This window comes from Furipterus horrens, unplaced genomic scaffold, assembly GCF_987537825.1.
Source record: "Furipterus horrens unplaced genomic scaffold, mFurHor1.1.pri manual_scaffold_5, whole genome shotgun sequence".
In the NCBI taxonomy this organism is placed as follows: Eukaryota; Metazoa; Chordata; class Mammalia; order Chiroptera; family Furipteridae; genus Furipterus; species Furipterus horrens.
Genome location: NW_028327175.1, coordinates 10,804,742 through 10,829,966, shown reverse-complemented (window position 1 = coordinate 10,829,966; position 25,225 = coordinate 10,804,742). Strand labels below are relative to the sequence as shown.

The 25,225-nt window shown below is 42.7% G+C and overlaps 1 protein-coding gene across 1 annotated transcript in view; it reads left to right on the top strand.

The window, feature by feature from the left end:
- Window positions 1–24,309, top strand: part of SLC1A3 (solute carrier family 1 member 3) — an 81,031-nt gene extending 56,722 nt beyond the window's left edge. The window contains exons 4-10 of the mRNA XM_090276171.1: window positions 7,864–8,068; window positions 11,030–11,072; window positions 13,426–13,718; window positions 16,205–16,438; window positions 16,968–17,162; window positions 19,879–20,013; window positions 22,020–24,309. Of these exons, the coding sequence (XP_090132297.1) occupies window positions 7,864–8,068; window positions 11,030–11,072; window positions 13,426–13,718; window positions 16,205–16,438; window positions 16,968–17,162; window positions 19,879–20,013; window positions 22,020–22,224 (1,310 nt within the window). The 3' untranslated portion in view covers window positions 22,225–24,309. The remainder of the gene's footprint in view (window positions 1–7,863; window positions 8,069–11,029; window positions 11,073–13,425; window positions 13,719–16,204; window positions 16,439–16,967; window positions 17,163–19,878; window positions 20,014–22,019) is intronic.
- The last annotated feature ends 916 nt before the right edge of the window (window positions 24,310–25,225 follow it).

The window sequence follows — 25,225 nt, the reverse complement described above, 5'->3', positions numbered from 1 at the left end:
GAGTTTCAGAGCTGGCCCTTCAGAGAGTTTCCTGAGACCTTGCTGAGAGGAAGAGGAAGCCCCTGTGGTGGGCTGCCTGGCAGATCGCCTTTCTGGACCGACTGCAGGGCTGCTAGGCTGTAACAGGTCTGAAGGGTGGGTAAGACCAGCGCAGAGAAAAGCAAAGCGCGACCACTCAGAGGACCTCGGCAGCTGGTTGCCCGGGAGAAGCGGTCTGCACCGCAGAGGTGGAGGGGAAGGTCCCTGGAATCTCTTTATTGTTAGAGGCACCCTGACTTGACATTGAACTTCAGTCTCCCCACTCTGCCTCCCTGCATGGAAGTTCATTTTCCAAGGAAGGCCATAGCCAGGGAAAAAGGATTGCATTGTCTGCTTAGTTCTACCAGACTGAGGTTTTATAAAAGGTGATTTATGTGACTTTTTCTGCCACAAACACTATTGTCTGTCCCGCTGGCATTTTTATTTAACCATCTTTCAAGGGACTGGTTTGCTTTCGCCTTTCCACCCTTCTTTTCACCAGCGAACACTAGAGCTCGAGGAAAGACTTTTGCGGACAAGTTTTCAGGGTCGGATTAAAAAATCAATTTGCCTGACCCATAATATGCCATCATGGCAAGCAGTGAGCGTGTAAGGGGGCTTCCCGGTCATTCCCACGTATACTATACCCGCCCAAAACTAAGTGGGTGTTACAAGCGAATGAAATGTCAGGGTCTGTGATTCTAGGAACAGCCACAAAAGGAAGGAAACTTTGGCCAGGGTGACAATATGTGGGATTTAATTGACTGTGGATTCCACACACTGTTCTCGGCTCTTTGTGGAGATGGTTTAACTCTCTTCTCCAAGAATCACTGATTACGGTAAAAGCCGTCTGTGCTCAAACTTTTTCCCTCGTTACACTGTTCATAGACTTTCTGTTCAGATGAATGGACCAGATACCAGAGATCAGCACCCTCACTTCCTTGGTCTCCATTAGCGACATGAAATAAGGCCTTGGGTGTGGGAGTAGCCCAAGGTCCTAGGAAGAGAAGATGCTAGAACTAGGAAGACCGTAGCTCATGGTTCGTTTTTAAAGCCTCCCCTATTAATTGAATGGGGTCTATATCAGTGTTTGCAAATGTTTTTGTTGTTTTGTTTTGCTGTTGTTGTTTACCAGAACCTACAAATAAAATATAAGGATATTTTACATTGTGGCCTGGCCACATACAACATATGCACACATCGCTGAAAAAAGTTTTACAAAATAATACTCTTACCACACATGATACACTCTAATGTTTTCTGTTCTGCTCTCTTTCATTAACGGATAAAACTACAAGTCAGGCCCACTAAATTGATTTATGACGTGCATCACAAGCGCTTGGTGGACCCCACCCCTCTCTTCTATTACCTTCTCCGTGCGTATTTTTTACTGTAGTCACTCATTCCTCTGTTAACAGGCGGACAGACAGGACTATAGCAATTACTCATGCAAGTTCATCTCCAAGAGTGAACCAGGTTAGCAAAAGAGGGAAAATGGGGTGGGAGAGGGAGAAGGCAGGGAGAGAGGGAGGGGCGCTCCTGGCGGTGGGAGCAGAGGTCTGCCAGCACTGCCCCCCCCCATCCCCCCAACCTCCCACCCCTGCCCCGGCCCTCCTGACCAGCATGGAGACACCTGCTGGGGTTGATCCCCCCACCCCCCAGCTCTGCACGAGGTCTGTCTCTCTTTCTTCAAGAGTGAATGGACTTCACTATTTTGGGTTAATTGGGGGAAGAGCAACTCATTTTGGTGAGTCAGAATATCAGAGTATTTTTTAACAAAGGCAACTTTACAATGTGTAATTTATAACCTAATCTAAATTTTTTTTTAAGATAGCAGTGATAAGAATGACTATCCATAGATATTTTGGGGGGTACTTTCCTGTGCAGGCACTTTTGTAGGCATAAGGCTCCATCAACAAATCAAACAGCTGGTTCTGCTCTGTTGGTACTCAAATTCTAGTCAAGAGAGATATAACTAGCATTTACCAAGGGCCTACTTTGTGCAGATTCCTGTAACTTTTCCCTAAGCGTACAAGGTAGGCATTATTAGCTTCTTGTCTGGAGGAAATGGAGGCTTAGAGAGTTAAGTAACAGTAAGTAGCTTGTTTACTATTTATCTGTTTAATTAATAATAACAGCTGACATTTGTTGAATGCTTACTATGAAAGCCTATCAGGAGGCTTTCATTATTCTCATTCTACAGATGAGGAAACTGAGGCTTTCAGAGCTTATACAATACCAGAGGCAGAAGTAGAATCCAAGTAGTCTATCCTCAGAGCCTGAATTCTCAATCACTGTGCCATAATTTTTTAAAAATGTGCTTCAAAAAATGCGTGAGGTTGGTCATAAGTAGTTTGAAACATTGCCTTTTAGATTAAGCTGAGAGACTATAGCCTGCTTATTAATTGTGATTCAAAAGCGAGATGAGATACAATTATTTATTACCAACAATTTCTAACCTAACTTTTGAAGATTTGCCTTCTGTTCCAGAACCCACAGGATCATAGAACTTCACTTTTTTTTACAGTCTAGTCTGTAAGGAGTCCAGAAGAAGATACTTTAGTGAAAAGAAAAATACAATATAGCTAGAGACAGAGATTCTATGTGACTTCTTTTATGCTCACTGCCCAGCCCCTCGCTGCCTTTCCTCTGAGCTTTTTGGCACACTTGCCCATTCTCCTTCCTGAGGGACCCGTGTGCACCTGCTCCAGCACTGGGCAGCTGCTTTAGGACATTTTTCAGTCTGTAACTATGAACTATATCGTATTTTTAGAGTTTAACTTTCTTATTTAAAACAACAATCACCTTATATTCAGATGAATACGGTACACGTTAGAGCTCACCCTTGATTTCTTGTTGTAAATTTGCCCCTCCTGAAATCCTAGGAGGGTTGAGAACAGGCAGCTTTCATCAGAGGAGAGTTTGGGAAGCCCGTTGTGGAGAAGGAGTACATATAAAATAAAATAAAATAACCTGCAACCAAACAATATTCTTGAACAAGCAGTTGCCATCCCTCATTCCTGTCCTTTCTGGGCCTGATCCAGTGGCCCTGGACAAGCAGTGGAACACTGAGAGGATGAGCAGAAAGAATTCATAACAGACGACTTCCTCATTAGAGTTCATGTTTCAAAACCAGAGACAGGAAGTATGGGAGGAAATATAGTGGGAACATTAATGTGTAAGACACAGGTTTTCAGCAGAAGGAGCATAAAATCCATGCAAATAATAGAGCCTTAAGAACTTGACATTATTTATATACTGTTCTTTAATACTAGGCTGAATACATATTTCATTTATCTAGGAAGCCATACTAAATATTATACCAAAAGAAATCTGATCTAAAATATAGACTTACAGAGTTCCACATACATATTTATAAAACACTCCTTCCCCACTCCAATCCCTCCCCCCAAAAAAACATGAATTTGGTATATATTTGCTGTGCTAAACTGATTGCCAAAAGGCTGTCTTCATAAATAATGAGGTAAGTGCATATTTCCCATTTGCATCAAGAAATGCTCTTCCTTTCCTCTCTTTTTAAAGTGACTGCTGCTTAAAATGCCCAGATATTTGAAGCAAGTCTTAATCTTTTCTAGTCTAGAGGACATCTTGTTTGATCTCCTTTAGATGCTTAACTCATTGATGAACATGTAAGAGGTTTGCAGAAATGATTGAATGATTGATTGTTTTCTTGATAACTGGTTGTAGCTGGGCTGATTTTTAGAAAGGAAAATAAGACTCGTGTGCCCATAGCCAGCAAATATTCACGGCCCTCCACACTCAGAGCTCTGGGCTGTTTTCCTAGGAACCCGGAGGAATTTGATCTGATTGCTCGGCTCTGCAGCTAGCCTTTTTGGTGACCAGGGTTACTCACTTCCCCTTAGGGTGGGGAATGCTGAGGACTGTGTCAGAGTTTTTTCATGGTTACCTCCTCCTGGAATTTTTCCTCCAGCCAGCTGACACATCTCAGCATAGAACTCAAATGTAAGGAGGTTAAGAAAGCTAGCATGGAAAGCAAACAATCAAATGTGGGTGACTTCTAGCTTGTCCATAAAAAGAGAGGTATAGAAGAAAGGGCACTTGAGAGTGTGGGTTCAAATCCTACCACTGCCATTTACAAGCTCTGCAACACGGGGCAAGTTAAACTTAACTTCTCTGGCCTCTTGCATCTTCATCTTTAAAATGGCATCACCAACATACCATATCAAATGGTCATGAAATTAGATGAATATGTGCCATTGGTTGGAGGTAGAACTTGGGGAGTGAGTGAGTGAACCAGCACAAAAGTCAACTCAAGATATACAAACCATATAAACATATAAACATGTCACTGTAATTGGAAGACCAAACACAGTACTTATAACAATTGTTCTTTCCTTGGATTTCAAGATGACAGATTGTTTTCATGTTAAAGATGTTAGACTATCTTGAACGGGGCTGGTTTAACTAAGCCCAGATCAAATGAAGGAAAAGAGACCAATGAAAATCATTGTTTTTGCCTCTTGCTCTGGAATGCATTTCTCCAATATGTATTTAGGTGAACACAGTTTTTGTGACACACTCCGGTCAATAGCTACATACCCCAGAAATCTCCCATCGCCCTTTTCTTCTGTATCTTTTCAAGTCACAAGGCTCAATGCAGTCTTTCCCCTTTCCAAGCATTTAGGACACTTCCTACAATAGTTCCCTTTTCTACAAAGTGACTTAGTACTTCTCCCTTGTCCCCAGACACTCTTAACATTTAACATTTATGTGTAGTCTCTGGTGTAGAGCTTTGTCTCCAGTCTCACGGGGCTGGGGAAAGGAGGGGGTCTGTTTGTGTCGGGGAGAGGAATATTGACACCCTGCTCATCTGGGGTTTTGTCTTCTAGAACTTTTCCTCCATTTCCTACTGCTCTCAAGGCCATTCCCCTTCAGGCCTGGTGGGTGAATAGATGACCCGTATCTGTCCTGCTGTTGCCCTGATGACAGTGTGTGGCCTTGTTTCTGGAGGTCCCTTTCATTTTACAAGCCTGTCTCAGAGAAGAGGGGAGTGGTTAGTGTTGGAAGGAGGGAGGAAAAATTGCTGGGGTAGCAGGAACAGAGATGGGCCAGCAGCCCCTTTTAGGGGAAGGACATACGTAGAGAATCGGTTAATGAAAATATCCCCTGATACAAACCACTTCCTTGAAACAATAGCACCTGTTGCTTTATTCTCCTTCAAAGGAAGAAAGCCAACATGAAGAGGTTGGTGAGGCCTCTCATTTGACTATTGGGTCTTCTTCTGGGATCATTGCTAAAAAAATGCCTTGATAGTGGTCTTCAGCTATTTTGGAATTAGAAAGTATGGAGGAAATATGTCCATATTGGTTTTCATTTAAAAAATTAAACCAAACACCTGTAAACTGTTTCCTAGAGCTGATCACCCTTTATTTTTATTTTTTTTTTTATTTTGGTTTTTCAATTACAGTTGTCCCCTTTTCCCCCAATTTCTCTCCCCCACCCAACCCACCCCCTCTCCCGCAATCATATCCCTCCCCGTTGTCCATGTCCATGAGTCTTTCATACAGGCTCTTTAATTAAACCCTTCCCTTACTTATCCCCCTTCTCTCCCTCTCCCCTCCCCCCTATTGACTGCTATTCTGCTCTTTGTTCTATTTAGTTCCTTTGTTTGTGTTGTTCTTTAGTTTCCTGTACTGATCACCCTTTAGCTGTGGATTCTGGGATAGCTTCCCCCACCCCTTACCACCACCTTTGATGAAAGGGAGAGCTATCAGAGCCTCCTCCTTTTTTTTGCCACTGTGGTTCCTGAGATCTGCGTTGACCACTTAGTGCTCTCTCTGAATAGCTGTAGGTTGGGAATAGTGGGCAGGAGCATCAGAGAAGAGTTGGAGTGTGGACAGAACAGCACCATAGAATAGAAGGCAAGAGGGAAAGAAAGCGTCTCGGAGGAAGAAAATACTCCTGCCTGGTAACCCCCTAGCAGAGCTATGCAGGCCACTGTGCCCATACCACTCGCCCACCGGCCGAAGAATTGCAGGCTTCAGTGGTGACAGGCTCAGACAATGATGGGGGAAGGAGAATGGGCCCCTTCTGAAAGAAATTATTTCAGACACAGGAAAGCCAGGATATTTTTGAGACGTGATTCGGGCCTGAGAATGAAAATCGGGGGTGGGACACTCTGGAAACAGATTAGCTCATTTTTAATGGTGACATGTTGAGGTGGCACCATCCCAGTAAATGGATACTTACCCCTGGGTTTCAAGGAACCTAAGGGAAGGCTAAAAGAAGCTAAGTTCTTACATTAATGCCAGAGTTGGTTTGTGGGAGTTGCAACTGGTTTTTTTGTTTGTTTGTTTGTTTGTTTGTTTGTTTGTTTGTTTTTGGCTTTTTGGTGGTGATGGGGGACAGAAAGTACACTAAACTTAGTCACATTTTACTTGGTGTTAACTAAGGCCTTAGAGAGTTACTTAGTTGTTTTTTAATCTGCATTATCAGAGGTTGTGGTTAAAAATAAGATATATCAGGTACTAAGCAAGTGCTTATTATGAAAGTTAAAATGATATGATTCAAATACAAATGAAATTATAAATTGCAGATCATGGTATCAGTTTCCGTATAAGCTCGTTACCGTTGTATTAAGATTTTGGGGCAAACCCAGCCAGTTATTGGCAATCATGGACACTATTTTTTCAATACTTTACCTTACTCGGAATATTTTGGTATAAACAAGGTCACTACCTGAATATTAAACCATTATTAGGAGCTGACACTGATCATTGAAATAAAATATATACTTTTAATAGATTTCTAGAAACACAATTTTAAATAGTAAAGAAAATAGTACAATTAACTATAATTAGATTATCCTATAATTGGATTTTATTGTTTTAGTGAGAGGAGAATGAAGTAAAAGAAAGTTCATGCAACAGAAGAGCCTGAGATCTTATCTTTTGAGATTTTTGTGCCATTTACATTTTTTTTCCATCCCAAGACATATTGGGATAGGCTATGTTTGCTAGAACAGTTAGGAAAATCTTAAAAGTCATGCCTCCTAAGATAACACTTTACCTGAGGTAAACTTTGAAAATGTCCTGAAAATGAGAGGAAGAATGTTTAACGTGAGAGGAGGTACTTCAGGCCTATGGAACAAGGTGGTGAAGGCAGGTACAAAAATGAGAAGCAACCCATCCAAATAATTGTTTATAAAAAGTTTGGATTAGATGAGATTAAATGAAACAGCAGAGAAGCTATTTAAGAACTTTGCCTTATAACTCAATGTCTACTTGAAATGCAAATTGAAGATAAACCAGTAGGTGATGGGAATAATCACTTAAATTTTACAAAATCAAAAAAGGACTCTCCAGTACATTTGTAAAATCAGGATTCTTTTAAAAGAATTTGACGGCAGTTCATCTGTGTGCGTTGCCACAATTCTTGGACTTGAGATATGCTGAGATTATCCTGCCAGAATTTTTTCTTAAGTGTCTCTCTCTTTATCCACAGACACACACAAAACACACTACTATTCACACTGATAGCTTCCCTAATGAGTAGTAACCTGGGAAGGAATATGATTGCCCTTTCAAATCATTAGGGAGACACGTGAAATCAATTCTTGAGGCAGAAAACAGGTGCTTGTGTGTCTGCAGACACTGTTGCTGCGTAGCGATTCTGTGGCTTTTACCCTTCACCTTGTGTGATGCCCTGGTTACATTTGGTGCCAAGTTCTCATAACGGGTAAAATCCTGTGCCGGGTGGGGTGCGGGGAGGGAAGTGTAGAAGGAAATACTGTTCCCATTACCTTCCGCTGGAGAATTCCCTGGACTGACTTCCTGAAACTGTCCTTCTGTTTGCCTTCACCAGGAATGGCGGCCCTAGATAGTAAGGCCTCAGGGAAGATGGGAATGCGAGCTGTAGTCTATTACATGACTACGACCATCATTGCCGTGGTGATTGGCATAATCATTGTCATCATCATCCATCCTGGGAAGGGCACAAAGGAAAACATGCACAGAGAAGGCAAAATTGTACAAGTGACAGCTGCAGATGCCTTCCTGGACTTGATCAGGTATGTCCTTGCAAGCCCATCCCTCTGGGTATATTCTGATCACCCAACCCCTCCATTGGGGGAACTAATCAAACCCTGGAAATGGTGTCCAACCGAACCAGCTTTGCTGGGCTTGAAATGAGGGCCACATCTTTACTTCATTCTAACAGAAATTAAAGTTGGGATTCATTATTTGATCTTATGTGGAAGAGGTAAGAGCAAGGAGTGGACTAGATGGGTTTTGAGAGCCCTACTTTTAGGATTCAGCATCTGATCACGCAGTTCTCCTCTCAACTCTGCCACTCACCTTGGCATATTAATAATCCTTAACTTACTTATCTCAAGACTTGCTCTTTAAGACTAGTTTTTATTCAAGTGCAGCCTGTTCATTGAACTCTTCTATTTTAGAACTTGTGATCTGTATTATCATCCATTATAAACAATGATTTCTTTCCAAAAGGGACTTTATGATCATCTGATCATGCCTGTTTTAAGGTATTTTCTTTTGGGGGTGGGGGTGTACTATTTATGAAGCTAGAAGTTGGCAGATCAGTAATAAAAGATTAAAGCATGGCTCCTTTAGCATTGTTTTATGTACAAACCATACACTGATTGCAACGGAGTCTTATTTAATATTGAAACAGACTTTATAATAGTTGGTCTTACACAGATCTATGATGTAAGTCAAAATTTGATCTGGAACATTCCCACTCACTCCCCCTACCCTTGCATCAGACAGGTCCTAGCAGGAAGCATGTTGCATTTTTGAAAAGATCATTGTAAAGGGCTTGCAACTGTGCAAGCAGGGTTAAGGGAACCTACAAGGGATAGTGAGGCACCAGAGGACTAGCAACAATAAGAGCTGTTTTATTCCCACCCCTAGCTCTGAGGGGTGAGTGCATGAGCTGTTACTGGAATTCCAGAAGAGCTGGGCTCTTGGGAAAATACCCTCAGGAGAGAGGCTATAGCTCTAGTTTGGGGGAAGGAAGCTGCTGCCCAATGTATCAGAAAGAGGGCTGGGAGGGTATGAACATTACTTCTTTCGCTCCTACCCCATGATCATTCAGAGCGTCCCATTGGATGACCCAACAGGAAGCCATAAGGCAAGAGAAGCCATGTGCTGCAGCCTAAGGGGTCAATCCTCCAGGGCACAGAGCAGCATGGAGAGTGGGTCTCCAAGGGTGAATGGAAGATACCCAGGCACAGGCTCTAGACGCCCCACCTGCTTAGCATCCCCCACTCACCGTGTAGCCCCGCCCAGCCTGTCATCCCCAAACCTAGCCCTTTCCTCCCATCTTTACAACCTACTTGCAAAGTGACTGGTTGGCCAATCCTAGACACCAGCCCTAAAGGGATCCCCATTGATCATCTGAAAGAAACTCCTCCTAGAGACTTGAATTCACATAGATTCAAGAGAGATTGGGGGAACAAAGGGTCTCTGTGACCACACCTCTCAATTCCTCCCATGGGTGACTATGTCCCATCTGTATGGAAGCACAGCCCAGCCCCACAGAGCCTCTTCCTGAAAGCCTTTCTCAGGGAGTTAATCACAAGGATCTGAAGGTAACAAGCTACCCTATAAAATTTCATATCAAGTTATCACCCAATAACTATGTTTTTATTTAGTTCATACAGTTAATTAAGACTTTCCACCACTTTTTCAATACTTTATTCAACCTCAGGTCGTTTGAATTAGAAGTATTTTTTCCTTTTTATTGAACTTATTGGGCAGGGGTGACACTGGTTTACAAAAGGATACAAGTTTCAGGTGCACAATTCCACAGCACATCATCTATACACTGTGTTGTGCATTCACCAGGCCAAGTCAGGTCCCCTTCTAGACGTATTTTATTATATTCTCTTTCCATATAATTTCTATTCCTTGTTTGAAAAATTGGGATCTTGTCAGTCTCATCTATATGATGATTCTGCCCTTCCTTGCCCCAGTGACAACTATATGACTAACTTGTCCCAACCCAAACACTTGGCTTAAGCATTTATCTTAGAATCTCCTGAACTCGCATTTCTATTGAGGTTTACAGAAACAGATCCATAGAGCATCGGTGGGAAAGGAAAGGAAATAGGATGGTGGTCAGCAGGAGGAAGAAAGGGATGAGAATTTATAACCTTAAAATGTGACTTTGGCAGCATGCAATGGCGACAATTTCTGGCTCTACAACTGCTCGGGCCCTGTCTCCTTCTCCCATAGTCTTCAATCTTGGAGCACTTATGTTGGTTTAATCTAATTTCCTCTTTAACAGATGAGTCAGCTAAGACCTAAATGGGTGCCCCGACTTGGCCAAGGTCATACATCTGGTTAGAGACTCCCCAGCTAGTGTTGCTTCTTATCCTCTTCCTACGATAAATTCAAACACTGCTCTGAGGAAGTCCCAAACCTTGCCACATAGACCTCAAGGTCAAATTCTGTGGTCCTTTTTCCCATTAGTCAACAGAAGAGCCTCAGAACCTCCAGCAATACAGTCGCAATGTCCCATCCCCCAGGGGACCTTTAGGAGGACTCTTCAGGGAACAGAATTCCACAGTATGACCATGACTTTTGATTCAGAATATTTGGTTCCTAGACACATGGCCATTATTGAATATTACTGCAGTACCAAATGGCCACTATTGAATATTACTGCAATTAACCAAAAAGCTTTTGGCAAAGGCATTTCCATCCTCACTTTGGTTCTTCTAAGGAGCAGGGTTCTAATGACAGAATATCTGAACAAAGAATCCCACTGTTGGACAAGAAAACAGATGAGTTGAATTTGGGACTTCCCTGAAAAATATGAGCTACATGGGCCATACTTAGGGATGCCCATATTTCCCATTTTAAGTCATAAAATCCACCAAAATCTTTCTCTTTTTTCCATTTGCTGCTTAGTTCAATGCAATCTTTACCATAGGCACAATGAAAAAAATATTTAAGGAGATAACTTATTATTTGGAAAATTTTATAAGTAACTATTTTCTTTGCAGGAATATGTTCCCTCCAAATCTGGTGGAAGCCTGCTTTAAACAGGTAAACACTTTACAGCTACTAATTTACCTCAGTAATTCCTCTTTGGCATACCAACAGAGTGGGACCCTCTTGTTTATTTTATTTTATTTTCCATTTCTCTGTAATAAGAAACACTTCTCAACCAGGTAGGAAAGTACTAGGGTTTTCTAATGAATTTAGAAGGCAGGGGTGGGTCTTACCTTATACTGAAGGCTTCTTAGTTGCCAAATACTGCACGTCTTACATACAAATAGCTTCTTGAATCTTTGTTGATTTATAAGAACGCTAATCAGGAGACTTCCTCTCTTTCCCTGCCCCCACATCCCTCACACAAAATCCCAACAAGCAGGCAAACCCCAATATGAAATACATTTACAACCTGTTTTAAAGATTAGAGAGATTATTCAAGTTTCTGGACTTGATTAAAAAAAAAAAAAAACCAACGGGCCATTTTTAAAAAGTGCATTTTACAGGGGCGACTATCAAAAAGAAAGGGCCTCTTTCTGTATTGAACACCAGCTGTGTGCCAAGCACTAATGTTATATGTAGTCCTCACATAAGTATGATGGATATCATTGTCTTCACTTCGCCGATGAGGCAACTCATCTATGATACCTCAGAGGGATTATACATATAACAGGCACAGAATCTCACAAGCAGTAAATGGCAGATCAGATTCAGATCCAGTATTAACCCCAAATTCTATCACCTTCCTGCTCCAACAAACCACTTCCTAGAAAGGGGTATCCCTGGTGATGAGACACCTACCTGGAGGCTGTAGTGAGGTCCAGTCCTTTTAGTCCCCGATAGCCAAGCAACTCTTGGCTCTCTGAGTTTGGGATACAAATATATTTTGCTATTAGGGGAAAATTAGTAAAATTCATTCTCACTTGAATAAAAAAAGCTTTGTTGTCCAGGAATTAAAAGGAAATAATGAGACTTTCTGGGTTCAGTAATAGTGCCCAAGCATTTTTCCGGACGGTGTCATTTCACCCTCGTTGTAATTCTCTAACCTTTCTGCTTAGGATTGTAAAACAAGCAAAACAAACCACCGACCTCGTGGAGGACCCAGCTTTATACACATAAGGCACCCTTTGTTTATTCCCACTTTTAAAACATTTTATTGACCATTTTTAATAGGTAATGCATGGACACACTGCAAAGTTCTAACACAGAGGTCTCCAACCTTTTCAGCACCAAGGACTGGTTTCGTGAAAGACAATTTTTCCATGCATGGGTCGGGGCAGGCATAAGGGGGTGGATTGGAGGGGGATGGTTTGGGGATGATTCAAGAGAATTTCAATCAAACACACCTCCTGCTGTGTGGCCCAGTTCCTAACAGGCCCAAACCAGTACAGGTCTGTGGCCCAGAGGTTTGGGGCCCCTGTTCTAACAGAATCCTTTCTTTATTTTTTTTTTTTAAATAAAGATCACAAGAGGCCAAAATCTAACTTTTTTATTCAAAAACAACTCTAACCACAAATAATAAACCCTTTTCAGTCTGACCAGCCAACCCCAGCACCATGGGGCCAACAATTCTAGTTGGTCAGCTGGCCCTGGGTGATGTTAAAACACCAATTTTCAGCAGCAACTCGAGGGAAGTACTGACTTGTGCAGATGTCTTTGTTTGGTTTTGGATGGCATTCACAGGGTTTTGAAGGGGAAGCAAGTGTATCTTCCCAGATCGACTTGTCTTAGACCAGAAATCACATGCAGCTGCAATTTCTGTGTAGGCTACAAACTGTGCCTCAGGAGAATGAGGTGGAGGCACCAGAAAAGCTAATCTGGGTTGAAAATCAGCCCCAGACAATCCATAAAATGCATAAACACTTTCACGGAATAGAGATTTGAGAGTTGACCAGAAGAGGCAACGACAAGGGCCCCGTTTCTTTGTGACTTGAAATTACCAGCAGTACCGCTGATGGTTCAGGACTACATCCCCAAAATTGATAGCTGTGGAATACGAGTCAGAGGATGTTAGGTGATTTGCCCATAATCCCATGGTATGATCCCATTGAGAATAAAGGGGCTATTGTGAATGTTTGGACTGATACTTTTTTAAAAGCTTATTATACTCATTTTATTAAGATTTCAGAGCAAAGCAAAAACACTTGTGTATGTGTAACCAAATATCTTCAACCAGATATGGCCTTCCTCTTATGGTTTGTTACATATATGAGTGTGTGTGTGCAGTGAGGTAGTAGGGGTTTATCCCAGATTAGATGATAGATAATAGATAGGTGATAGACAGATACTTCCTATAACACTATTATTTGAATGCAGAGTAATGTGTATCCTAGAAAATTTGGACAACAGAAAAGTACAAAGAAGGAAGAAATACCACTTGAATCCATGTCATCCTTTTCTTTTTAAGTTTAAAACCAACTATGAGAAAAGAACCTTAAAAGTACCCATCCAGTCCAATGAAACGCTCGTGGGTGCCATGGTCAACAACGTGTCAGAGGCCATGGAGACTCTTTCCAGGGTCACAGAGGAGATGGTCCCCGTCCCAGGGTCCGTGAACGGGATCAATGCCCTGGGACTAGTCGTCTTCTCTATGTGCTTTGGTCTGGTGATCGGAAACATGAAGGAGCAGGGACGAGCCCTGAAAGAGTTCTTTGATTCCCTGAATGAAGCCATCATGAGACTGGTCGCAGTGATAATGTGGTATGTATTTCCATTTGCTCTCTCTGCTATGTACCAAATGCTTGTTACCAACAACAGGTATTCTGTTCTGAGGAAGACATCACCAGGCAGGATGGCTTATGGATTCATTCTGGTAAGCACAAGAAAATCAATGACTTTCTGGGCTTGTAAGTGATCTTGAACCCATCTGCAAGCCTCACTTAATAGATCTGCTTACTTGTTTTTGAAAGGGGTCGACGCTTACCTCAGTGCTGATGGGATTCCACTCCTCATTCCTCCATTTTAGATCTATTTAGTTGTTCAGTTAAGGTCTATTTATTGAGTATCTACTATATATCCAGGATATAATGCCCAGTACTATGGATATAGCAACGGAGACAACATACAAGAATGTCCTGCCTTTGCCCATTGTCCTTTATAAGATTATAAAGGGTCTTAAGTCTGAGAGGGGGGAATTGTTACAGAGTGAGGGTCCCCCAATAAATAAATAAATAAATAAACAAACAAACAAACAAACAATTTAAAGGGGAAAAAAAAAGGAGAAAAACCTGTCCTGGATCTTACATTCTTTTAAGGGAGATAGATGGTAAACAAACGAATAAGTCAATTATATGCTTTAATCGCAGATGCTGTGAAACAATAAAATAGCAGGTTTTATTTTATGTGATGTGATGTTATAAAAACTGACTGGGGAGGAGGCATAAAATTTGCCTTGAAAGAGCCTCTGAGGAGGTAACCGTTTTTGCTAAAATTCGAGTGGCTGGGAGGAACCAGCCACACGGTACCAGCAGCAGAGCAGGAGAGACAAATGCAGGGGCTCCCGGGTCACCAGAAAAACTGAGGTCCCCTCCTCTGTGTCAGCCCTGAGAAAGGATCAAATGTGGTTCTGCTGCATGCCTGAAGCCCTCACGGGAAGCAGCAGATAGTGCCAGGCCACAATTTATAACAAAATTCCTTCAAGTCAAGAGCCACAGACAAAGGGAAGACTAAATCCAAAGAGGGACACTGACCTTGGCAAGTAACTTCTCTCCAGCAAGGAAAGAACCCTTTGACTGGGTTAGCCTTCATTTTTGATCCAGACTCCTTCTTGGCACCTGGGGCAGGAAGTCATCCATTTCTAAGAAAAATACTCACCAATGTAATTAAAAATATTCTTTGTCTTTATTGCCACCGAAACCCAGAGAAATTCATTTTTCAGAAATTTGTACAAGATGGATCAGAATATGGTCTCCACAGGAGCCCCCAGATGAAATCCTGGGGCCCTCCTTTGAATTCCTGGCAGGGCTGAAAGTGGACATTCATCTTCATAGTATTAAAATGCCTGCACCTTTCACCTCTTCTATGAAAGAAGCCCATTCAAGGCTGCTGAATGAACCTCACATGTAGCGTTTCTAGCTGTACTTTTTCCCTGCACATTCAACATTGAATTATTACATTTCTGCAAACAGGTATTCTTATAATTTCCTGGCCTGTGTTTTTAAAGGACTTTTTGAAAGAAACGTTGTATTTTGCTATTTGAAATAAGTCCTCCACAGTTTTCAGGAGTCCATTCTCCTTAAGGATGACGGCTTCTCTGGATTGGGGACTATGAGTTTGGTTGTAGTTTATGGCACACATCAGACAGGGAGTTGCATGCTGGGCAGCAGGGCTTTTTAGCAACTGATTGTCTCAACATATTTAAGTTCTTTTGTGCCTCAGTTGTTCATCCTTGCTGAGTCTACAGGGGAAAGATCACCAGTGGCAGTAGCAGCCTATAGGTAATAATTACTTAATTAGGACCCTTCTAGCCTGATTGTATTAGTACATACACACACGCTATTAATTTTAAGAGCTCTCAGTTTATTTTATGGTTGCCTTCTATGTATGGCAAACGGTACTAGTTTTCCATTTGCACTGTAACAACATTTCCTCTTAGGAGAAATATATTTAAGTGAAAGAGTTGATTTGAAGACTGCTGCTAAGTAATATAAGTCACGTGTAACGTGGGGAAAAATAATAAAAATGGCCCTGAACGAGAGAGCTGACTGAACATCTAAAACACGAACATCACATTAACTTGAGCATCCAGCTCTGATGTGGGAAAGGTTTCCAAAAGTCTGCGGATCGTTTTGGTGGATTCTGGCAGCTCAGATCACTTAGCGGGGCAGCAGGCGGCCGGGGAGTGGGCGGCCTCCGAGGTCCAGACCGGGACCCAGGTGTAGTAAAAGTTGTCTGGAACAAAAGAGGTGCAGACAAACCTCGGCACCTGTCTTTTGTCACAGGTTTGGGGAGGAACAAATGCGACCTAGAGGAAGTCCGCGTGAGAGGACAGCCTCCCTCTGCAGTATTTATATTTAAGTTTATATTTTAAAAAGAAAAGAAAGAAGTTCACAAGTCCTAAGAGTATCCTGGGCAGAAGAGTTTGGAAATCAACTCTGCCCCTTTTTCTCACCACTTGGTAGCTTCTGCAGGTAGAAGGGCTTGTGGGTAAGCAGACTTCCCACTGTGGCTGTGTTGCTCCCACACAGGTACGCCCCTCTGGGCATCCTCTTCCTGATCGCGGGGAAGATTGTGGAGATGGAAGACATGGGCGTGATTGGGGGCCAGCTGGCCATGTACACCTTGACGGTCATCGTGGGCTTATTCATTCACGGGGTCATCGTCCTGCCCCTCCTGTACTTCTTGGTGACGCGGAAGAACCCTTGGGTTTTTATCGGAGGGTTGCTGCAAGCGCTCATCACAGCTCTAGGAACCTCCTCCAGGTACGGCTCTGTGTGGCTCACCCCGAGCAGAAAATGTATCTCAGACGTTACTTTGAACCAAAATCCTCAGGGTCAGAATAGAGGAAGACGCTGCAGGGGTGGAGGGGAGGGCAGAGGATTTCAACTTCCAAATGAATGAGTTGCCTTTGGCACTCCTGATGCTAATCAGGCTTGTTTGGGATTCAAGGAATGCCTGGTTATATACCCTTTGGGGGCACAAAATGGAAATCCACTCTCCCAACCTCCTGTCATCTCCCTCTTCCAGCTGACATTTGCCTGAGGGACAGATGACCTTGCACAGGCTGTTGTGACAGGGAAATAATGACAAGTGATGCTTCACAGAGGAACTCAGAAGCAGGGGCGTTGCCAAATGACCCAGTGAGGGGGACCCCGTGCTTTCCTAGCATATAAGTGCTGAGACTCAGTTCCCTTTAACAGGAAGGAAAACTCTGTCCAAAATACTCAGCACACAGGCTCAGTCCGCGCTATCAGGATGCTCAGCTGACATGCGCTGTGTTACTGTTCTCAGTTCTGCTACCCTGCCCATCACCTTCAAGTGCCTGGAAGAGAACAATGGTGTGGACAAACGCGTCACCAGATTCGTGCTCCCGGTAGGGGCCACCATTAACATGGATGGGACCGCCCTCTATGAGGCCTTGGCTGCCATTTTCATCGCTCAAGTTAACAACTTTGAGCTGAACTTTGGACAGATTATTACAATCAGGTACCAGGAAAGTTCTATGCAACATTTTCTTAAGAATCACTTTAAACGATGAGACAGTTATCAGGGATGGGGTGAAGAAACTGGTGGGGAAGGGGCTCACACATAAATAGGAGGTTGGGGTTTGTGGGAATAATTTTATTTTTGATATTTAGGTATTTTTATTTATTGGTTTTTAAATTACAGATGTGCACATTAATAACAAAATTCTAATAATATAGAAATGTATAAGGTAAAAAGTGAAACTTGCCTGCCACCATCTCTCCCCATCTTTCTGTAGGTGATCACTGTTAATGTTCAGGGTATGAAGACCGTGTCTGATGCATAAACATACACACACTTTTCCTTGTAATTAATGGAATCACACCATGCAGGTTGCTTGCCACTTGATTGATATGCTTAGCAATGTATCATCTATAAGTATATCTAACTCTTTCTCTTTGAAAAAAATACACAAAAATAGAAAAATATATCTTTTTGCAGAATACATAGTATGGATATTTCTCTTCTTAAAAAATGTTAGATTATACTTGAGTTTTAAAAGGTATCAAAATATGTTAGCTTTTATTGACAGTATTAGAAAATAAAACTGTACTTGAAAAACTGGGTTAACATGTTCCCTTGGGTTAATTTTTAGGCAGTATCAAGTGGATGACAGACCGCACTGACAGAGAGGTTGAGAATTTTATTTCTGGGGACTACTTTTTTAGCTATTGTACTTGAACTGTCTAGTGACAGGTCGTTTTGCCCCCACAGCTTCCCTTAGTCACTTAGTTTCCTTTGAAGGCACCCACTGTTGCGTGCCAGTTTCTTTAGTATCCTTCTGCACGGAGTCTGTGCCTATCCACGTGCATGTGTGGGTACCATCCCCGTGAAGGTCAGCCTGCACACAGACCAACAAGTAACTGTACAAGGGAACTGAAGCCTAATAATCCAGAGCAGACCCTGCTCACCACTGTGTGTGTGTTAAGTATTGTTGACAATTTATTTGGGAGATCAAAATAAGTCAGATTTTTTCACAACTTTTTATTTTAAAGATGATCTCACATATAGGAAAGTCAAAAGAATATTACAATAAATATCTTCTACCTAGATCCAACAATTGTTAACATTTTGCCACTTTTGTGTCTTCTCCCCCCCCCTTTCCCTTCATGACATTTCACTTGTACACAGTTCAGCATGCATCTCCTAAAAATAAAGACAATTTTCTACATAACCACAATAGTAAGAACCTTAAAAATACTTCCAGAATACCTATCTAGCCTACATTTAAATTTCCCCCAAATCTTTTACAGCTTTTTGCCCCAGACCAAGGTCAAATTCAGATTCATGGCTTCCATTTGGTTTTTGTCATTTTAATCTTCTTACATCTCCATCAGCTTCCACACATTTGTGGGTGTGTGTGCATATGACTATTTTAAAATGTTGTGTTAAAGTCTGCATAGGTCTTTTGTGTCATTTGAAAATGATAGTAGTTATAGAATGTATTGGGGTTAAAAAAAAAAAAACAAGACGAAACTGATCATGGCCAGAGGTGACTGGCCTGGGAGCTCTGGGAGCCGAGGCCCAGCCTACCCATACTGGGGCTAGGGGATCGGTACCTCAGCTCTCTGTAACCTGCATACCTCGGCATACGGGTTGTAAAGCCTTGAGTTATAGTTACATGTGACAGAGTTTAAAAATAATAACAATAATAAGTGGCTTCGGTAAGATCGAACTGTATTTCTCTCCTGTGGAGCACCTGTGCTCCACAAAGCCCTCAAGGCTGGTAGGTGCTCCTTGGCATAAGAAACCAAGGCTTGTGGTTCCATCATCCCTGGGGCGTTACCCTCACCCAGATGGTCCAGCAGAGCTGGTCACCCTCTCCAAGTTTTAGCCATAGAGAAGAGGAGGAGTTGCACAGCCTGCAAGCTGTGTGATAACTTTCATTCATGCCTCATTGGCCAGAACTTTATCTAAAGGGGTTCCGAGGGAGGCTGGGAATGTGGTCTTCATTCTGGGCAGCCACATGCCAGCTACAAACTCCAGTACTGTGGAAGGGGAACCATGTGAGGGCACCATGGACAGTCTCTTCCACAGACTTACTGCTTTATTAACACTTTATATCTAGGAAATACTTTACTATTTTTAAAACATTTTCACATCAGCCTATCAAATAGGTATTTAACAAACTGAGCCCCAGACGGGGTATGTGCCTTAAGAAGCAGGTCCACATTTACGTCCATAAAAAAATATTAATAGTGCTACAGAACTTTGTTCATGGTCATTTTTGTTTTTAGTTGATAAATCTGATTTTTTCTCTGACCTCATTAACCATCCAATCCTCTACTTGGACATAAGAGCTATTAGAAGCAAACTATTGTTTCACTATACAGTTTTAGGCCTTACAAAATATTTTCAGGTACAGGAAAAGTATATAACCACCAGTTTCTTCATTTAGAAATGGCTATCATAACAGGACCAGCTTTCTAAGGGTTGTTGCGAGTAGGAAATGAGATAAGCCATGTTTAGCATATCACAGAGCACCTAATAAGCAGTTAATCAATATTAGTTAATGTGATTATTAGTGTGGTGGGTTTTTGTACAATCTCACATTTTCCTAAAGCACATCCTCTTCCATTAACGCAGCAGGTCAGACATTACACTGTGTTTGTAGGGTTTACTTTCTATTTGGGGAAATCTGTACAAATGTTTTCTGTTTGGGGACTTCTTTTAACAGCATCACAGCCACGGCTGCCAGTATCGGGGCAGCTGGGATTCCTCAGGCGGGTCTGGTCACCATGGTCATCGTGTTGACGTCTGTGGGCCTGCCCACCGACGACATCACGCTCATCATCGCCGTGGACTGGTTCCTGTGAGTATGCTTGGACTGTGTTCGGGCGCTGTCATAGGGCGCCCCTCCGCCATTCCGGGGCACCAGGCAGCCTGGCATGCCTGCCAAAAGGGCTTCACGAAGAGGGGCGGCTGGGCCAGACATTAAACGGTCTTCATTGCTTGACCCCGGCCCTTATCTGGAGACCACGCCCCAGACGCCATGTGCGTCCACTCCCTTATCAGCCTGCGGGGGCACCCGCATCTGGCTGCTACACATCTCACCCCATAAAGCCATTCAGGGATTGGGAAACCCGGTCTGCAAAGCCAACAGCAATCAGCAAGGCCAGTCTGAATTGCACAACGTCCCCAGAGTGGCTGGGACAGAACTGCAGACTCTAGCCCTGCCTCCCTGTGCTTCCCAGCCAGCGGCGTCATGCAGCCGGCCACTCCCATGTGAGCCCAGCAGGAAGCGGGGCAGCTGTGCAGACAGTGGGGCAAGAGCTAGCATCCTGAAGGGGGTTGAGTTTTGGCTCTAGGGAAGGTTCCGAAAGAGTGCCCTCTAGGGCCAACCCTCTGCCCTTTCCCCTCACCCTTCCAGCTGACAATCTCTGCCTCTTTTCTCATAAATTCCCTCCCACCCACTTACCAAAAAAAAGAAAAAAAAAAAAAATCTCTAGCCAACATTCCCAAAGTGAATTCATAGAAGGACACAGTAGATGCTGGAGACAACATATGTTGGTTTCACGACACCTAATGACCATGGAGATGAGCCCGAGACTGCCCGAGGCAGGAGACATGCTGGGGAGGGTGATCATTGAGAGCAGGAGTTCCAGAATCACTTGGATCTGTGTTTGCCTCCCAGTCTTGTGTGATGTGGGCAGGTTACCCAGCCACCCTAGTCTTCTCCTCTGTAAAATGGGGGTCATGATGTCACCTGCCTCCCTGTGGGGCTGTGAGGATTAAATATAGTGATACATGGAAAGCATTCTGTCACTGTCTGGGCCACGGCATTGAACGAATAGGACTTTTTTTTTTTTTTTTTTTTTAGAGAGGAAAGGAGGGAGAAAGAGAGAGAGAGAAACATTGATGTGTGAGAGAACCATCTCTTGGTTGCCTCTTGCACGCCACCAACCAAGGACCTGGCCCACAACCCAGGCATGTGCCCTGACGGAATCAAACCAGCAATCCTTTTGTTCACAGGCTGGTGCTCAATCCACTGAGCCCACCAGCCAGGGCTTTTATTAGTAGGAACCTGCGGTTCTCAAAGTTTAGTCTCAGGACTTCTTTGCACTTAAAAATTATTGAGGACCAAAAAAGCTTTTATCTATGTGGGTCATATCTATCAATACTAGAAAAACTTAATTTTTAAAAATGTTGAATTCATTTAGAAGTTATAATAATAAATTCAATACATGTCAACATAACATTTTTATGAAAAACATACCATTTCCCAAACCAAAAATTTAGGGAAAAGAATGATACCATTTTACATCTTTGCAAATCACCTTAATACCTGACTTGATACAAGACAGGTGGAGTCTCCTAACTGCTTCTGTATTCAATCAGTTGTGGTGCCTTCTGTGCTGTGTTGTGGTCTTTGCAGAACTCTGCTAGACATTCATGAGGAAAGGAGAATATAAAGGGCAAACAGCATCGTAGCATTATTATGAAAATAGGTTCGACCTCAGGGATCCCCAGGGGTCTCTGGACCACACTTTGAGAACTGCTGGTGTAAAAAAAAGGTGAGTTATAAGACAGAGAATCAGAGAGACGTGGTTACTACAAAGAGAAAGGGGAGAGTCATTCCACCACTACTGGTACTCTAACTAGTAACTGAAAATTAATCATCTACATGTTCTTACAAGTTTTACTAACCACTATTTATAAAGGTTATGAGTCTGTTATTTAATGATACATTCGGGGGATACACCAAGTAGAGTTGTAAGAGATGCTCCCAAACCCTCCCCCAGTGGTTACAAATGTGAGCTGGAGTCACACGCTGTTGTTCACGGAGCCTCACTGTCCCTTCTTCCCGCCCTCCGCCAGGGACCGCCTCCGCACCACCACCAACGTGCTGGGAGACTCCCTCGGGGCCGGCATCATCGAGCATTTGTCTCGGCACGAACTGAAGAACCAAGATGCCGAGATGGGTAACTCAGTGATTGAAGAGAATGAAATGAAGAAACCCTATCAGCTGATTGCCCAGGAAAGCGAAACAGAGAAACCCATCGACAGCGAAACCAAGATGTAGAAGAACAGAAAGAAATGCTTTCTTGAGCACCAGGTGTTTGAAAACCACGACAAAACGCTTCCATCTCATCACAACTCATTCTCTTCAGTAAGCCCCGCCCCTCCCTCTTCCTCCCAGCTGTCATAGGATTTGGAAGTCTGCATCCAAAAACAAGGGAGGGTTTTGCAGTGGCCAAAATGTATTTGAAAGTTTTTAAGTCATTTCATGTTAATCTTATCTATAATAAGGTACTGAGATAAAAAGTAGTCTTGATCAGATCTTGCAAGTTCATGTGACATGATCCTGTAAATGTGATGTTTTTTAAGTAAGTAAATAAGCCAAACAAAAAAGCTAAACACGTGCTTTTAAATCAACTTTAAAAATTTAGAAATCCGTCAGAACACACTTCAGTTTTAGTATCAAAACAACACAACTTGATAAACTGCCATTGGTTATCAATTAGACAGAAGGGTGTTTCCCCTTCTTATTCTGATTTGTATTCTTGTTCTATTAGTAGCAGGACAATCTGCATACACACCTAGCACAGCCGTGAGCAGGTGGCCAAAGGCAAATTTCCAGGCAGCCATGGGCAAGTTAGGTCTTATCTCTAGGCCTCAGTGTCCTCGTCTGTAAAATGGGTGAACTCCCTAAATGCCTTGGTGGTCTCTGGTAGTCTGAATATCCTGTGGCATCATTGAAAGAGCCTGTCCTCGATTTTGGGAACATCCTAAAGAAAGTAGCATCCTGTGGAGCACGGGACTTTCAAAAAGGACGTTTATTGGGAATGAACACTTCTAAGTAGGGGCGGGTTGGCGGTGTGTTTTATCGGGTCCTGTGTCCAAAATGTCAGTTGTGCACGTCACCAGGCCAGAGGCAATACTAGGAGTGAAATGATTCACGATCTCTTCACTCACTTCTTCCTAACAGCCTAAGTTTTCCCTTCTTCCTACCCTCCCCTGGACTGCTCTGGGAAGAATGCCTCCCACCAGTCCTCAACTGACAATAGACTTTTAGAAACTAAAACGGAAGACTAGCAACTAGTACGGGTGCTCATGGTTTTACTACGGAACACGAAAGAGCCAGTTAGGAAAGAATGAAGCATGGTTGACATTATAAAGGGAGGATTTCAAAGCACCAAGGTTATATGTAGGTCATCTTTAAGGAAAAATTTTTTAATAAAAGAGGTTTATTTTTTTTAACCAGAAACACTTTTTTTTCTCTTGAGTTCAAAAACATTCCCCAAGGAAGTCTGTATATCAAAATATAAGGTTACTTCTTATATATTTTAAACAAGTCAAATGAATGAGTTCTCTGATAGCAGTCTGTGAGCTGGGTGGGTGGTCTCTTATTTGAAAAGGTTTCTGACTATAATCAAAAGTTCTTAGAATAAGGGAAACAAGATACTTCTTTGTGTTGGAATTCCACTTACCAGATCATTCAAAACCTTCAGCTGGAGTGGGGTTTTGTTTTGTTTTGTTTGAGTCCCTGAAAGAAATGGTAGAAGATGAATCAGTATAAAGACATTGTCAGCGTGATTCCAAGAAATAAATGGCAGGGGCATTGGTTTCAGGCAAGGCAGCTCCCAGGTTCAGAGATTAATTTTTTACCCCCAAAGGAATATCCCGTCAAAGACGTGGAGTGGGAGCTGTCAGACAATACCATCTGTGTTTGAGTTTCTGATTGAAAATGGTGAAGAATGGACTTAATTATGCTAACAGACTGAAAATCTAGACACACCCCCTCTGATACACAATTAGAGATATTTTTATATAGATCCCGAGCATTACGTGTGTACAAAAGTTAAGGTTAGGCTGGGGTGGAGTAACCCTGTCAAGGCTCGGTTTGGGAAATACACTTCAAGAGTTACTGTACATGGACGTCATCCTGTGATGCCAGTAGGGCAAAAATTAATCATGTCAAATTAATTCTGTTACACAGTGTGATCTTTCTTTTTTGTACTAACCATTTCTTATGGAAAGCAAGTCCTCTAGGAGGACCCTCTCACCAGCCCATCACAGGCTTTGTGTATACATGTACCTGTGTGGACTGAGAAGCATTACCTTGTAGATGTATTTTCAATAAAGAAAAAAAAATAGTTTTACATTATACCTTTGCATGTTGTTGTTATTATTCTCCCTGAAGGAAAATACATTTTCCTTTCAAGAAAGTATTGCAATGAGCTCAGAGCAATGCTGGGGAAGGATACCATGCAGATTTGTTTAGGTTGTACTAGGTGAAATCCTAGAAGGACCAGATGGAGAAGCCAGCCACAAGAAAATAAATAAGAACACCCACTCCCTGCCCAACTCCTCGAATTGGACCGGACACAGGAGGGGGTGAGAGACACACGTGACTGTAACAACTGCACTTGTCCACATCAGATTCACATTTCTCAGACAAACTGAATAATTTCGACACTGGCATCAAAAAAGTGAAATGACACTGTGGGTTCTTCCAAAAAAAAAAAAAAGTAATTTCCTGTCTGACCTTTAAAGTGGATAGATTTATCTATGTGATTACGACTGCCATTTCTGAAGAGTTGAACAAGATCTCAAGGATGTATCAGAAATAGCCGTCATGCTGGTGAACTGCTCTCGTCAAAACGGACTTGGGGATGACTGCTGTGGCAGGTTTTACCATGCAATGAATGCCCTGGCTGGTTTAGCTCAGTGGATTGAGCGTCGGCCTGCGAGCTAAGTGTCGCTGGTTCGATCTTCCAGTCAGGGTACATCAGAGAAGGAAAACTCTGACTCCAAAAAACCTCCGCTGCCTTGCGGCATACCTCTTCAGGGGAAAGGCTAAGGGAGTAAACCCCGACAGAAAATCCGGAGCCGGAGTCCCTAAGGCGGTTTGATGTTGTAGTCAACACCGGCAACTCCTGCGGCGCACCTGAAGCCAAGCTGTATTGACTCCGTCTTTCCCTTGGACCCTTCAGCTGCGAAGAGAGGGGGGGTCTGCTGCATGGGCAACAGCAGACCCTCCATATTACCCTGCCCAGGCTCTGTAGCTTCAGTGTCATCGC